At 38.6% G+C, this 14,280-nt stretch overlaps 1 protein-coding gene across 4 annotated transcripts in view; it reads left to right on the top strand.

Annotated features, from left to right (window-relative positions):
• chaf1a (chromatin assembly factor 1, subunit A (p150)) overlaps positions 1–11,657 on the top strand; it is a 65,698-nt gene extending 54,041 nt beyond the window's left edge. For 2 of the 4 annotated variants that reach the window (XM_080212971.1, XM_080212967.1), the window contains exons 9-15: positions 330–501; positions 1,380–1,460; positions 2,602–2,694; positions 3,341–3,593; positions 5,575–6,098; positions 9,415–9,523; positions 10,637–11,657. In XM_080212971.1, the coding sequence (XP_080069097.1) occupies positions 330–501; positions 1,380–1,460; positions 2,602–2,694; positions 3,341–3,593; positions 5,575–6,098; positions 9,415–9,523; positions 10,637–10,869 (1,465 nt within the window). In that variant the 3' untranslated portion in view covers positions 10,870–11,657. The remainder of the gene's footprint in view (positions 1–329; positions 502–1,379; positions 1,461–2,601; positions 2,695–3,340; positions 3,594–5,574; positions 6,099–9,414; positions 9,524–10,636) is intronic. The other 2 variants (XM_080212970.1, XM_080212969.1) reach the window with 2 other exon arrangements.
• The last annotated feature ends 2,623 nt before the right edge of the window (positions 11,658–14,280 follow it).

The following is a 14,280-nucleotide window of genomic DNA, read 5'->3' as shown; positions in this document are numbered from 1 at the left end:
TTCGCTCATGCATTCTGGATGCAAAGTGATCTGCAGTGTAAGCATATATACCAGTCCATTTTGTGAAATTGGGCTCTGATTTAAAAATTGATTGGTTTGTGTAATTGTATTTTGCATATCAAAACATTTCCTTGACTCTCGTGGTGTGGGAGTGGCTCGTAGCTGCATTTGAAAGTAAAGTGAGGTTGGATGATCATTTGATGTGGAGGCATATGTAGGGGGTTCTTGAGAGCAGTGAACAGCTACAAATTGTGACCTATCAAGCCTTATTGAAGATGAGCTATATTCACTTTTTCAAATTAATTCTAACTTTACCCTTGTTTTTCTAGCAGTGACGTGATTGTGCTAGACACTAATTTATGTAGTGGAAGCGTTGACCGGAAAAAGTTCTGCAGGATGAAGCTATTGCAGTTTTGTGAAAATCATCGTCCTGCTTACTGGGGGACCTGGCAGAAGAAAAGTACAAAGGTGAACCCTCGGAATCCTTTAGCTAAAGATGAGGTAAGGAAGTTAGTGCAGTAGTTATTATAGGAGAAGGCTCTGACTAATATAAATCTGGGGTTTTGCCAGAAATCACCAATCTTTCAGCATGGACAGCACTGCTACCTCAGCGCCAGGGACCCGGGTTTGATTTTGAGCTTGGGTGACTGTGTGTGGAGTTTACGCATTCCTCTTGTGTCTGCATGGGTTTCCTCCAAATGCTCCAGTCTCCACAGTTCAAAGGTGTACGTTAAGTGGATTAGCCATTGTAAATGTGTGGGATTATTCGGGGGGGGGGGGTGCCTTGGTAAGATGCAGACTTGATGAGCAGAATAGTCTCCTGCACGTAGGGATTCTGTGGTTCTGTAAAGTTTCGCACCAGGTCCTCTTATCCATGGAATGGGTAATTATTGTGGGACTATGTTAAAAGTTATGCCACTGCAGAATTTGTGTCCTGAGTGTGCACCCTTCCAGATGAGGGTTGAAAACAATGCTTACTGGTCAAGTGGTTCAGGATATTGATGACAAATTGTCGTGCTTTTCTACAGGGTGACTAACTTTTTATCCTTTAGACTTAAAAAAAGAGGCATATTGAACAATTTCTGTGCATGATCTTGTAGCAGGTTTAAGAGCTAGGATATTGCAGTTATCCCCCTTAATTTAGTGGCAAAATTGTTGGAGAATTTGATGTATGAAAAAAGTAATTTCAGTAACACTTTAGTTTGAAAAATTGATGGTACTAATATCCAGAATTTACCTCTGTAAATACTGAAAATAATGTTTTGTTCCCAGTAGGCAATTTGTTCTCTTAATTGTGTAAACATTTGCCAATAATCCCAAAATTCAGGTTGAATGTTTCCCCTGTCTAACCTATGTTAAATTTGAATTTGTCCCTACAGCAATTGTTGGATTATGAGGTGGATAGTGATGAAGAGTGGGAAGAGGAGGAGCCTGGTGAATCTCTCTCCCACAGTGAAGGAGTTAGTACAAATGTTTATTCTCAATTTACACTGAAATATTGCATTGTTAGGGAATGTTAATCATTTTATAGTTGTTATAGTACTAATAAAATGTATATTTTCATTTGTGTGAGCTTTTCCAGTTCAGAGTTAATGAATTGTGCAGGATCTAAAGAATATTCCAGTTCATCTAGTTGGTCTCCCAAATTTTTTGAAAAAATTATGCTATATACTTTATCACATTCCATCTTTTTTTTTGTTGACTGCACATTACTTTCTGCAGGAGGTAGCATGCATTCTTTGTTTCATTAGTGTCTTAATGTGACCGACAAGCAAAGATTTTTATAAAACAAGTGACTACACCTTGAAAATCAGATATTTGCCTGAGAAATGTTTTGCAATACCATCAGGACGTAAAACATGATAGATTGTGTTTCTTTATCTTCTCTTCTGTAAACAAAATGTTAGGAATAACTGCTGTCCAGTTTCTGTGGTGTGACAGGACAAAATCGAACCTGTACAAACTAATAAATGTATTAAATGGGATCAAATATGTAAGTTCTATATATAGTAACTGTTAGAAATCTTTCAGTTGAGTTATAAAGTAATTTATAACTCAACCAAAAGGAGTTATAAATTACTTTATAACATGCACGAAGGAGGAGCTCACTTTTAGTGAAATTCTTGCTGCAAGTAACTGGAATGAAGAGTAGTTCTGAAAGTTTGAGGCAGGGATCGAGTAAGTGGTCTTCATAATAAAATAACTGGAAAGTTCTTTGAATATGTCACATGCAGTAGTTTTTAATCAGTATTGCCAATTGAATATTTGATAGGTTTTATAAGTTACAAATGAAGAGAAAATAATGCAATTGCTGGAAATTAAAACAACTGACCCTTGCCCTAAAGGATCTTGATCTACCCTTATCTCGGATGCTGACTGAATTGTGCATTTTCACCATTTTCTTTTGCCTACGTTTGATGGAATGCACAACTTCAGCATGAACATATACAGCATTGCATAACAAATGCCATGGATTTGATTTTTCATCGAGCCTTGCATATTTTAGAGAAAAGCGATGTTTAGAAATGTAATTTTTAATCTCGAACCCCGCAATGAATTAGTAAGTGTGAAAATCTATACTTTTTCCGTCTTGCCAAATAGGATGATGACGATGAGGCAGATGATGAAGACGATGATGATGGATTTTTCGTCCCTCATGGCTATCTGTCTGAAGGAGAAGGTGCAACTGATGAAGTAAGTGTTCACTATTGAGGCAATGGGGCTTGTGATTGGGCACATCATTATGCTATAGGAACAAAACCTGCTTGGCAACTGAGTCCCTTTGTTCATGAACAGGTGGTTTATAGTACTAAACCACACAGATGATAAAGTAAGCTCAGTTCCTTTGAGATTTCTGATCCAGATTGGACCAGTAACTGGATTTAGTACGCCTGGATTAGGGATGGGAAAATGTAATCGCAGCAAATAGGTGTGGTAGATGCTAGATTAGGAGAAGATTGGAGATTAATATAATGCCTTTTATAGTCAAATAGCCTGCTAATATTTATAGATTTGTTATAAGTCAGCCATTCAGATAATGTGATTATCCCTGGGAATACTGAGAAGTTTCTACCACCCCTTTATCGCATGAGAGATGAAATATTAAAGTAAGGACATCTTGCTACAGCTATACGGGGCATTGGTGAGACGTCTCCTAACAGTTGTGATCACAGTCAGATCAGTCGTGATCTTCTTGAATAGCAGAGCAGGTTCAGTGGACTGAATGGCCTACTGTTTCTTACCCTGTGCCCATCTGAGAGGGAAAATATCTGGTGCATTTTAATAAGTGAGATGGTCATTGCTGATTCTGGCAAAATGTGGCTATTTTTGTTTTATTCAGGAGGGTGAAAATCCTGAAAAACAGAAAATCCGTCAGAGGATGAAAGCAAAAGAATGGGATGAGCTGATGAAAGGGAAGAAATTCCAGGTGCTGCAGCCTTCCCTGATTGGATGTTTTTGGGAGAATGACGGTAATGTTTTGCAGAGCTCAGTCACGAAGATACTTCAGCAATTTTCAGTTTGTCTCCTTGATAACCAATTGGAAGATGAGCAGCTACAAGAAGTACACAATGGAAAGCTAAAGGAGGAACAAAGTAAGGACGTTTTTGAGTGCATTAAGTTACAGTTCAAATTTGAAAGCCTGAAAAATTGTATTGCAGTTTTTTCCATTGAAACTGTACTTGGCAATTCTAAAACTTTGCTTCTTGCATGTTACAATATTTTTCTTATGTAGCTAATATTAATGGAGTGCCTGCAGTCTGAGGAAAAATGTCTTTTGTTTCACTTCAGTCAATTTCTGAAATGTACAGTGTTTTATGCAGGCCTAATCTTTCAGAGGCCAAACAGACTGTTCTCCAGGTGCTTTTTTAAATCAATAGTTTTTTAGGGTGGTGAGAATATTTTGAAAATTGTAGACCATATTAATATAAAATGTATGCTAACATGTAGCGATGGTGATGATGACCTAATATCAAAGCATTGCACCACTTCTGTGTAGCAATGCTGAAAGCCTGAAATAAGATTCAAGTTTGCAGTGACCTAGGTTTACTTAGCTTTGCAACTAAGTTACAAATTGGTGGATGCTTGATTGACTCATTTGCACTTATTGCAATAATGTGCCTGATAAGAACTTCTGAAATTTGAAGTTTTTAATTCATATCAGCTGAAATATCATGTTTTTGCCTTTCTAAGGAAAGGAAATTATGAAAGCCAAAGTGGCAACATACAGGATAACAAATTTGAGGAAAAATAGGTTGTCTGGAATTTCAATTACATAACTTGAAAGCATTGAGCAGGATGGACACAATGACTGTCCTAGACATTAGTAATTGGGTGAATTCCCTGTAGGTAGCACATTAACTAGAGGAGCACTGAGCCATTCTATCTGAAAGATCTTATTCATCCTCCCCAGCATCTCTTGGTTTAACTGATCTCAGCTGAGGGGTCCGAAAACTAACTTTAAATGTCCCTGAGCTAGGAAGGAGTAAAGCATTCCCATTGCTGATGGGACAGGGGGAAAAAAACTTAATACTGTTGGATACTGCCTCTCTATTAGCCTTCCCAGTGAAGAATGGCTGCTTGGGCAAGGTATCTTTTGTGCCCGTGGAGAAAGACAAACTCCTCCAGAATTGCAGTGGGTGGATGGCACCCCAAATGCTTAATTGCCAATCAAATTCTTCAGTTTAATTCTTTAATACTGTTTAAAACATCCCACAGATTACTAAAAGTTAAATGACTAGCTGATCTGATTGTAGTTGTGTTTTTGAGGGATTGACCAGATTGACACTATTCTCCCCTGAATCTGGCTAAGTCAGGGGTTCTATCTGTAGATACACAGGGTAGAATAGGTGTAGGGTGATGCGGCGGCGCGGGCTTGTTGGGCCGAAGGGCCTGTTTCCCGTGCTGGGTTGTTCTTTGTTCTTTGTTCTTTGTTGTTCTTTGTAAAGAAATTGTGCTGCTCCTCAAACAGAACCTTTTTATGTCCAGCTAAATAACATAACCTATCTGAAAGCCATTATCTCCAAAAACACACTACTGTCTTTTGCATGATGTATCAGTCTAGGTTTGCTGTTCAATTAGCTGAAGTAGAGTTTGAATCTGTAGCCTTCTAACTTGCCCCAAATGGCAGCATTCTTGTCTAGCCAATATTTAGGCTCAACTCCAACTTTGGGTACAGAAGTAAAATACTGTAGATGCTGGAAATCTGAAATAAAACGACACATTGCTGAAATTGCATAATAAATAGATTAGGCAGCATCTGTGGAGGGAAAGAGAGTTGATGGCTCAGGTCAAGATGATCATCTGATGAAAAGACATCTTGACCTGAAATGTTAATTGTTTTTCTCCACAGATGCTCCATGACCTGCTGAGCATTTCCACCTTGGGGTGTGTGTTTTACACAAGATACAAACTTTTACCTCCTGAAGAAATACTTAAGTCTGTACTCCAATGTTGCACTTAACTCATTTAGATCATGTCCTTGGTGTCCTGCCTTGCAAGCCACGATAAGAATTGAGTGGAGCTTTTGAAGAAAATGTTCCCTTGGATACTAAATGTGTGTTTTTTCCTCTACAGTATTATTAAACTTGCTTCCACTTCTTCATGGAAATGTGAATGGCAGAAAGGCCATAATCAAGGAATTTCAGGAGTGGTACAAACAGAAGCCTTCTGCAAATGTGCAGGCGCTCCCGCCTACTGATTCCACGAGTCCCCTAGGCTCTGATGCCTGCAGAGCAGAGAGTCTCGCAGCAGATGAGTATTTGACCATTCCATCCAAGGCAAAATTGCAACGCCTTATCTCAGAGAATGGTGTATATGAGAAAAGAACAGCTTTCAGACTGAAGTGTTGGTACGTACATGAAGAGGTGCTGAAAAAATTTAGGATGGAAAACCTTCCTGTTCCCGGACAGTGGAATTACCTCACACAAGTCCAATCTACAGCCAAGGAGGAGAGTGCCATTGCAGCAGGAAGTGCGCAGAATGCTCCCTGTTTAGCGAGGAACACAGGGCAGTGTGTAACTGGTTCAGGCAAGAGGAAGGCTGCTGGAAGTATGTCAATCAAAAAGTTCATGCACAAGTTTGTAGATGCTGATGACCAGGTGAGATCTTGTCTCCTAATTGAGTTACATTTAAATTATCAGTTAAATGTTGGCCTTTGTAATGTTTCTGTTCTAAGTAACCTCTTTCTCCAGCAGTACCATTTTATGGTGAGCATTAATAAACTTGTAATATTTTCCTGAGAAATACTAAGTACTTTATGTTGAGAACAAAACAGTGGATGCTAATGGATAAGGAATAGTGGAGGAGGTTAGTATAAATCAAGAACACAGGAAAAAATAGTATTTTTGAGGGGATTTTTGAAGCCAAGAGACAGGCGATGGGATAGTAGCTGAACAACCACCTGCAAACATTGAAGACGGAAAATAAGGAGTGTTGGGTTAGTAATATTGGGGTGGTGGGCAGGGAGTGGAAAGTGTCTGAAGGGAGGGATATTAAAATGGTTAAAGACATGGAGGAATTTGAAAATCTGACTGGACACAGCAAGCCAATGGGGTGATGGGATACTGATTTTATTTGGGTTAGTTAAATTTTGAGTGGTTAAAGATGGAGCTGGATAGTAATGTTGAGCAATCTGAACCTCTAGCTGTTGAATACATACAGAAGGATTTCAATGAAGCAAGCAGGAATAGGATTGCAGCCTTGTATTTAGGTTAAAGCCCAGCTCAAAGTTGAACAATGTGTCTATTCCATTACCTTAGGTGGTAAACCAGGGAAGTTAAGAGAATCAAGTCAGAAGCTCATAGATGCTTTGGTTTTGTCAAAATGAAACTGGAAACAAATTTACATAGGTTAGAATGGTGCAAGTTTCTAGATCAGCGGAAGTGGCAGAAAGGTAGAATTAGATGATGTCAGCATTCAAGAGGAAACCAAACCCATTTTAATGAAGTTATCTCTGGTGAAGAGGACGAAGGGAATACAGGAAATTGTTATGTACAAAAGAGAAACCATTCAAACATTAGGAACCAGGAAATAGCAGTGCCCAGGGGTGAATTGAAGGAAATATTGCAACACTGACAATGCCTAGAGAGTGAGAAGAATCAGTGTTGTTATTACCAAGGATATCATCTGCTTTTCATGCAGTGCTAGTAGTGGTAAAGAAAAAGAAACTAGATTGGAGCACCTTTAAGAGGAGGAGAAAGAGTAGACCTACTCTTTCAACTTGAGAAAAGAGATCTGAAATTAGGTTCCAGTTGGGAAATATTAAGTGGCTTCATGAATGAAATCAGTAGGTTGAGGGCTGATGGAGAAAATTCAGTGAATGGAGAATGGCTAAGAATTTCATTGCAAGAGGGAAAGTTGAGACTAATAGGAGACATTCACCATGAATGGCCTTGATTTTTGACACACTATCCTGAGCATAGTGGCCAAAACTAGTCGTCACCTTCATTTGATCTGCTTCCTCAATTTGCTCCAAGGCATCACCGCTGGATGATCACTGGAAGCTGTGACCTTGACTGGTCTGTGAGCCAATCCTGAGAGCATACTGATAGCTGGGTACCCAATTTGTGCCGTGGGTTTCGTGGTTTCTCACTACTGTTTACCTTTGGGCTAGCACTAGGGTGGGATGGAGGAACAACACACAAAACAAAGCTCTTCATTGGTGACTTCATGGTGTATTGTAGCAGAAAATGTCTTGTATTTAAAGTTGATGGGCTAGAGTTTCTTTTTTGTGTGCATATTTTCCAAAGTGCTCACTTTTTCCCCCATCACCTACATTTCCCTTCAACTATTGTTTATTGTTGAATCCAAGCTTTGCCAAGAGCAATTCTGTTGGGTTAAGTGTGGTGAAAATATTAATTGATACTTGCTATTTGATAAGATTAAAAACTTATGACAAAAACATTTTAAAATGCCATACATCCTCCTTCTGGGAGCAACCTGATTTTGAGTGACAACAAACATGGAACCATTTTCTTGTTACATTTGGGCATAATAATCAGCTTCTTAGTAAAACTATATTCTAAAGCTTTTGAACATTCTTAGTGATGTTCCGGCACCTAAAATTTCCAGCTTAATAATTTGGAGCTTCCTCAAAGGTCTGAGACAAATTGCAATTAACAGGAACCCCAAAAGGTGATAAGCTAGTATTATGGAACTAAATTTTTGCTGCCACGCATGTCCCTAATTTAGAAATTTGCTCCTCGTCCTCTAGCTCGGCTGGTTTTCCTTCATTTGTTGTTTATATTTCAGATCTGATTTCGAGGGGCAAAATTGTGCCCCTTTGTTTTTGTTCCATTTCATTGACTGCCATGCTCCATAGGAAAACTATATCGGTTAGTGGTCGGAAGCTGGAGGAGTTGGGCTCACGGCAACTGCCTTTATACTATCTTTTTCACTGAAACAGTGTTTGTGAATGGGAAGCATAATTTCAGAGTTAAGAAACTGCTTGAAAAATCTGTTTTTCTTGTTAGTATCAAGTAGACAGTACGTTACCTTGGGAAAGAGAAGGCGAGGTTTACAAATTGCTCCTTTTATTAATCACTCCTATGTAGATAAAGGAAGTGACTATCGATACTAGCAGCTCAAACATTTCTTGCTTGGATATTTATCAACTTTGCTACGATTCTAGCGTTTGGTTTCCATTTGTTATCCCGGATGTGTTTGTGTTAAAATCGAGACCAGTTTGCAGGCTCCGAGCATTTGCTGGAGTCGTGGTAAGTTCCAGAGGTGTTCTTTGGTATGTTGTAGGTGAAGCTTTAGAAATTTTAATTATTTCCCTCCTGGCAGGAAACAGTGAAAAGAGTTAATTTATGGAAAACCACATTTCCCATCTTGACTGCCAATCAGAAGCTATCTTAAGATGGGAAGTTTGCTATGCCTGAAAATATAGAAGTATAGTGGACGTGAAGAGCTCTGACCCAGCTGCCTGCTGAAAAGCCTGACTGAATTTCAGTCATCTTCATAAGGATATGGTCCTTGTTTAAGCTTGAAGGCATTTGAGGCAGATGACACTTCTGTCCTTGAATCTCTCATCCTACTGTTATGACTGGAGTACTTTGACACCCATGCATTGAAAGAAAGGGGGTGACTAATGCTTGTAGCATAAACTTGTCAAACAGTTCATAATGTAACACTTGTCCATGTCACTTTCTACTATGTATGGGATGAGTGTTTAAAATTAACATCTCTTATGTCAACTCAAGTGATTAAACCACTTGTTATGTTTGTGGCCCAGCTGAATTTATTTTCCTCCTTGCCATGATTTAGTCAGAAGAGCTCATTTTAATTTTTGCTTTGTAGCCACAACAGCTTTTCTGCTGTGATGCCTTACTTTTTGTCTACTGTTGTGCATATATATATATAGAGAGATATTGAAAGCACAGATTAACCTTGTGATGCGCTATTGGATTCCAGGCTGAAGTAACTGAGACTGATGGTTTTCAGGCAGATACAGAAGAGGATGATGATGCTGATTGTGTAATTGTTGAAGTACACATGGATAAGCCAGTTCCAAATGAAAAAGGTACACATCTGGTTTTACATTTCAATCTAAAAGCATCCTCAAAATATCAATAAATTGCTGTATTGCCCAAATTGGGAAAATTTCAAGAGATCTGAGCCTTTATTTCTGGATAGACCTGTGCATTAGATGATCAATCTGGCCGTGTACCCATATTTTTACTATTGTCTGTAGCAGTGTTTCCTACTGGGAATGATTATTTAAAGTGTTGCATCTCTTGTGGTTGGTTTATCTACGTTTTTCTATTTATAGCCAATCTCAATAGCTTTTTTTTAAGGATTTTCTTTAGCCAGAGAGTGGCGAATCTGTGGAACTCTGTCAGAGAAGGCTGTGGAAGTTATGTCATTGTGTCTTTAACACAGATTTCTTGATGAGGGGATCAGAGATTATAGGAAAAAGAATGGGGATGAGAAAAATATCAGCCATGATTGAATGGCAGAGCGAACTCGATGGGCCGGGTGGCCTAATTCTGTTCTTAAGTGATCATCCATTCTTCTCTGTTGCCAAATTGCTGTGTTAACTACTTTGGCTACGCTTGTTTTTTTTCAACTGGGACAGAGCTGGTCTTTGGCAATAGGTTTCAAAAGGCAATAGATTTTTTTTGCTCTTGGGAAACATTGGGTGTTGCTGGCAAAGCTTGGTTTATTGCTCACTGCCTAGAATGAGGTACCCCTTGAGTACAATTGGCTTGCTGGACCATTCCAGGAGAATTTAAGTTGACCACATCATTGTGGCTTGGGAGTCTCTCAGTCTAGACAGGGCAAAGATAGCAGATTTGCGTCCCAGCAAAACATTAGTGAATCCAATGGTTTTTTTTGACAAACTGGCAGTTACGTGGATACCATTACTGATTATAGCTTTTATTTTGTTTGAAGACTTTCTAAAAGGATCAGTGTGATGTTTTGAATGCTGATGGGTGATCTGAGGACATTGTTTCCTCCACCAGGAACAGACTAGATTTGTTTAAGCTTTTATAGATATTTCTGGTATAAATATTATCTTGGCGCTTTCCATGAAGGCTACGTACATCCATAGAGAATATCTATTAAACTATTTTAAATGGTTTCTGATTACTGATGAGGTGTTTATATTTTTTCCCAACTATCTCCACACCAGAGAGTATGGAGGAGTCTGCAGATTTATGCTCCAGATTGATAAAGAATGAGGAGCTGTCTCCCAAGTCTAGCTCTGGACTGGTCAAGAGTGAGGCAGAGGCTGCAGAGTTATGTTGTGATTTAGCAGCTGGTGATGCTCAGTCCACAGAGCAGAGCTCAGACCTGACAACAGATGAGATGATGGACATTGAACCCTGTGAAAATGCTGCTGTCAAACCATCCAACAGTACCTGAATTGATTTAAGATATATATACTAATAGCTGTATGTATGTAGGCTACTTTTTAGAAACTTTTTTAAAAAACCTTTTCTGTATCATTTCATAAACTTTGACTTAAATACTTGAAGTTCTGTAAAAAAATAAATAAAATGGCACTTTTGCAACAGGTTTGTAATTTGATAAATTAATATAAGTAAAATCTTGGCATTCATGAACACCTGTTACTGTACAATGTGAAAGATGTTGGTATAATGACATTTTTCACAAACACAACCATACTATCCTTGCTTTGCTCTGATTTGTTGCAAGTGGATTTATTTTTAAACTTGCCTGATTTTATTGTAATGCAGTCCATTCATTTCAGGGTGTCATTCAACACATCAGCCATGAGAAACCTAGTTTGTAATTCTTTGTAGATAATGGCCTATTTTTGGAACGCCTTTGTATTTAACTTTTTATATTCTCATGATAGATGTTTATTTTCATCCATTTTTTTTCTCTTGCCCTCACCATTCCTACCAGCACCTGCAGTAGTGTGCGCAATTAAACTACATAACCCATGTATGTCTGTTGTATTATTTTGAAGGTTGTTGAAGTGCAGTTTCCCCTCTAGTTTGACAGTACAAATGATTTTCATAGACCCAAACTTGTGTTATGGTTACTGTAGTACTGCTACCTAAAGATGAACTCTGGACACCAATTGTTGCTGGGATTGAAGCTTTAGAGACTGCTCTTGAGTTTTTTTGAGATTGAATTCTTTTTACCAAACACAAGTGTGTATTTTAACTATCCAGATTGTATTAAAATCAACACCTGTTCACAAGTGAGATGATGGTTTTGTTGAATCAGTTTTTTTTTGAGGAAAGCTTTTTGAACAAGAGACTGATTGAGTGAAAACAAAATTGATAGAATTTGGGTTGATAAAATTCTTTGGTGTTTGCTTTTTAATCAAATCAGTATTTACAACTTAATTTCCTCCTCTTCTCATGTATGTTTAGAAATGATCCAATTTTGCTATCATGATCTTAGTCTGAATTAAGTATTAGAGGACTGTTTAAAGTCTCCCCTGTCACTTGTGCTTTTCAACTATGAAATATGCAGGATGGTGGGAGGAAGGGAAAGGTGCAATGCTGAGATGCACCCTGACCTCCAGAATGCCTTTTGATGAAAATAGTGTGGAATTGAGGGAGGCATTGCAAATTTGATTCTAAAACTGGTTTAGCTGAAAGCAAGAAATGGCAGCCCAGTGAGTGATCGGCTGAGGCTACTTTTTGTTGACTGTAAGTGATTTAGATACAAGCACAGGCTGAAATGCAATAATACCACTATCTCTTATCCTTAATCTGGATAGAACATAGAACAGTACAGGTCCTTTGGCCCTTGATGTTGTGCTGAGCTATGTCCAAACCCAAGATCAAGCTATCCCACTCCCTCTCGTTCTGGTGTGTTCCATGTGCCTATCCAATAACCGCTTGAAAGTTCCTAAAGTGTCCGAGTCCACCTATCACAGCAGGCAGTGCATGCCACACCCTGACCACTGAGTGAAAAAATCTACCCTCCCATGAACCTTTATAGTTATGCCCCATAAAAACAGCTACATCCACCCTAGGAATTAGAGTGGATGTGCAGAGACTATCTATCCCCCTCTTTAAATCGTCTCTCATTGTTCTCCACTCTGAAGGAAAAAGCCCTAGCTCCCTCAATCTTTCCTCATAAGACCTACCCTCCAAATCAGGCAGCTTCCTGGTAAATCTCTGCACTCTCTCCAATGCTTCCACATCCTCATAGTGAGGTGACCAGAACAGCGCACAATATTCGAATTGTGGTCTCACCAAGGTCCTGTATAGTTGCAGCATATTCCCATGACTATAAGCTGCCTTCTGGCTCTATCCATGAGTGTCAACCTTCAGAGATCTGTGGATGTGAACCCTAAGATTTCTCTTGTTCTTCCACATTCCTCAGAACCCTGCCATCACCATCCGAGGTAAAATTTAGTCCATTTGTTAGGAGAATAAATATCATCAATAGCCTATTAATAATAATATATTTACAATTGGGATAACATAGCTAGATCTACATTTTCATACTTCGTACTGATTCCAGTTTTGTCGACATCTATTGCTCGTCAAGTGATTATTCTCATCTCAAACCTGTTGATGGCAGCAGATTTTGTCTGAGTGAGATAGTGCTGCTTTTTTTTCTTGCAGGATCTAAAACTTCTAAGGTTCCTCATACTTGGGTGGTCTGCTTCTGCTTGTTTACACAGTGTAGAATCATTTTAAAGCAGTGCACAAAGTTTTGTAAATTCTTCAAATACCACAAACCTTCAGTGAGTAAATCAACCAGCAGATTCATTTCAGTACTTTGAGCTCAACTTGGAGATTGAAGTCTGCATCCTCAGCTGTTCCATGTTATTCTTGCATTGTTCCTTATCCGCAAAGATAAAGAGCACTTGGGATAAACCTCAAGATTTGCACTCCAAACAAAGTTTAATGTATGATGGATCTAAGATACTGTTAACATAGTTCCACATTATTAGGTTAACAAGATCAAATTGTCAATTAGTTTATTAAGTGAATTATGAAACCTAAAGGAATATTCAGGACCATTACAGTTTTAATTCATTATTTAATATCCAAAGCCTTCAATTTTCAGTAGTTACTTCATTCTTGGCTATATAGTATCTGAATTACATATATCAAGCATGTGACTTATAACAGGGGTGTTAGATTACAAAAATGGTTAAGTAGCTCCTTGGGAAGCAAGATCTTTCTGCACAATTTCTCAGTGAAGGATAGGCAATGATTTCTGTTTCTGCATCATTAACAAGATCATAAACTGACAAAACCTTCTGCAATAAAGTCCCAATTTCAAATGTAAAACAATTTGTATACACAGCACAATATATTCAAGTTTTGGTGTGGAAATCATGAATCCATATTAACAGTGCTCAGAAGAAGCTTGAAAGTAGTTCTGGTTGGGTCAGTTGTTATACAAGTATACACACAGGTTACAAATAATTAGCCTCCATCCCTTAAGCTAAAAAGGAACTCAGTCCCAAAAGAAAACATCCAACAGTGGCTAAGAAAAACAATGGGCTCAACTATGTTACTCCAGGGTTGCTAACACTGCTCTCAAACAAAACCCTACAGAACTGGAGAACCATCTGCTGAACTGTATCCCAGGAAGATTTAACACTGGAGAAAGAAGAAATGAAATGCATAGGTGCTGCATTAGGCTCGAAACAAATCACTACAAGGTAATTGCCAGTATGCATTCCTCTCTTTAGGAAGTGACCAGGGTGCTTTTCAGGTTTATTTATTTTTATTCCAATTTAATCAAATCAAGTCCAATTCAGAGTCTCAACAAGGTGAGTCATTCCTGATCAAGCTGACAAGACAGGGCTCTCACCACCCATCTTGGGCA

This window comes from Carcharhinus amblyrhynchos, chromosome 26 (assembly GCF_965287045.1).
Source record: "Carcharhinus amblyrhynchos chromosome 26, sCarAmb.v2.hapA, whole genome shotgun sequence".
Taxonomy (NCBI): domain Eukaryota; kingdom Metazoa; phylum Chordata; class Chondrichthyes; order Carcharhiniformes; family Carcharhinidae; genus Carcharhinus; species Carcharhinus amblyrhynchos.
This window is presented reverse-complemented; position numbering and strand designations above follow the sequence as displayed.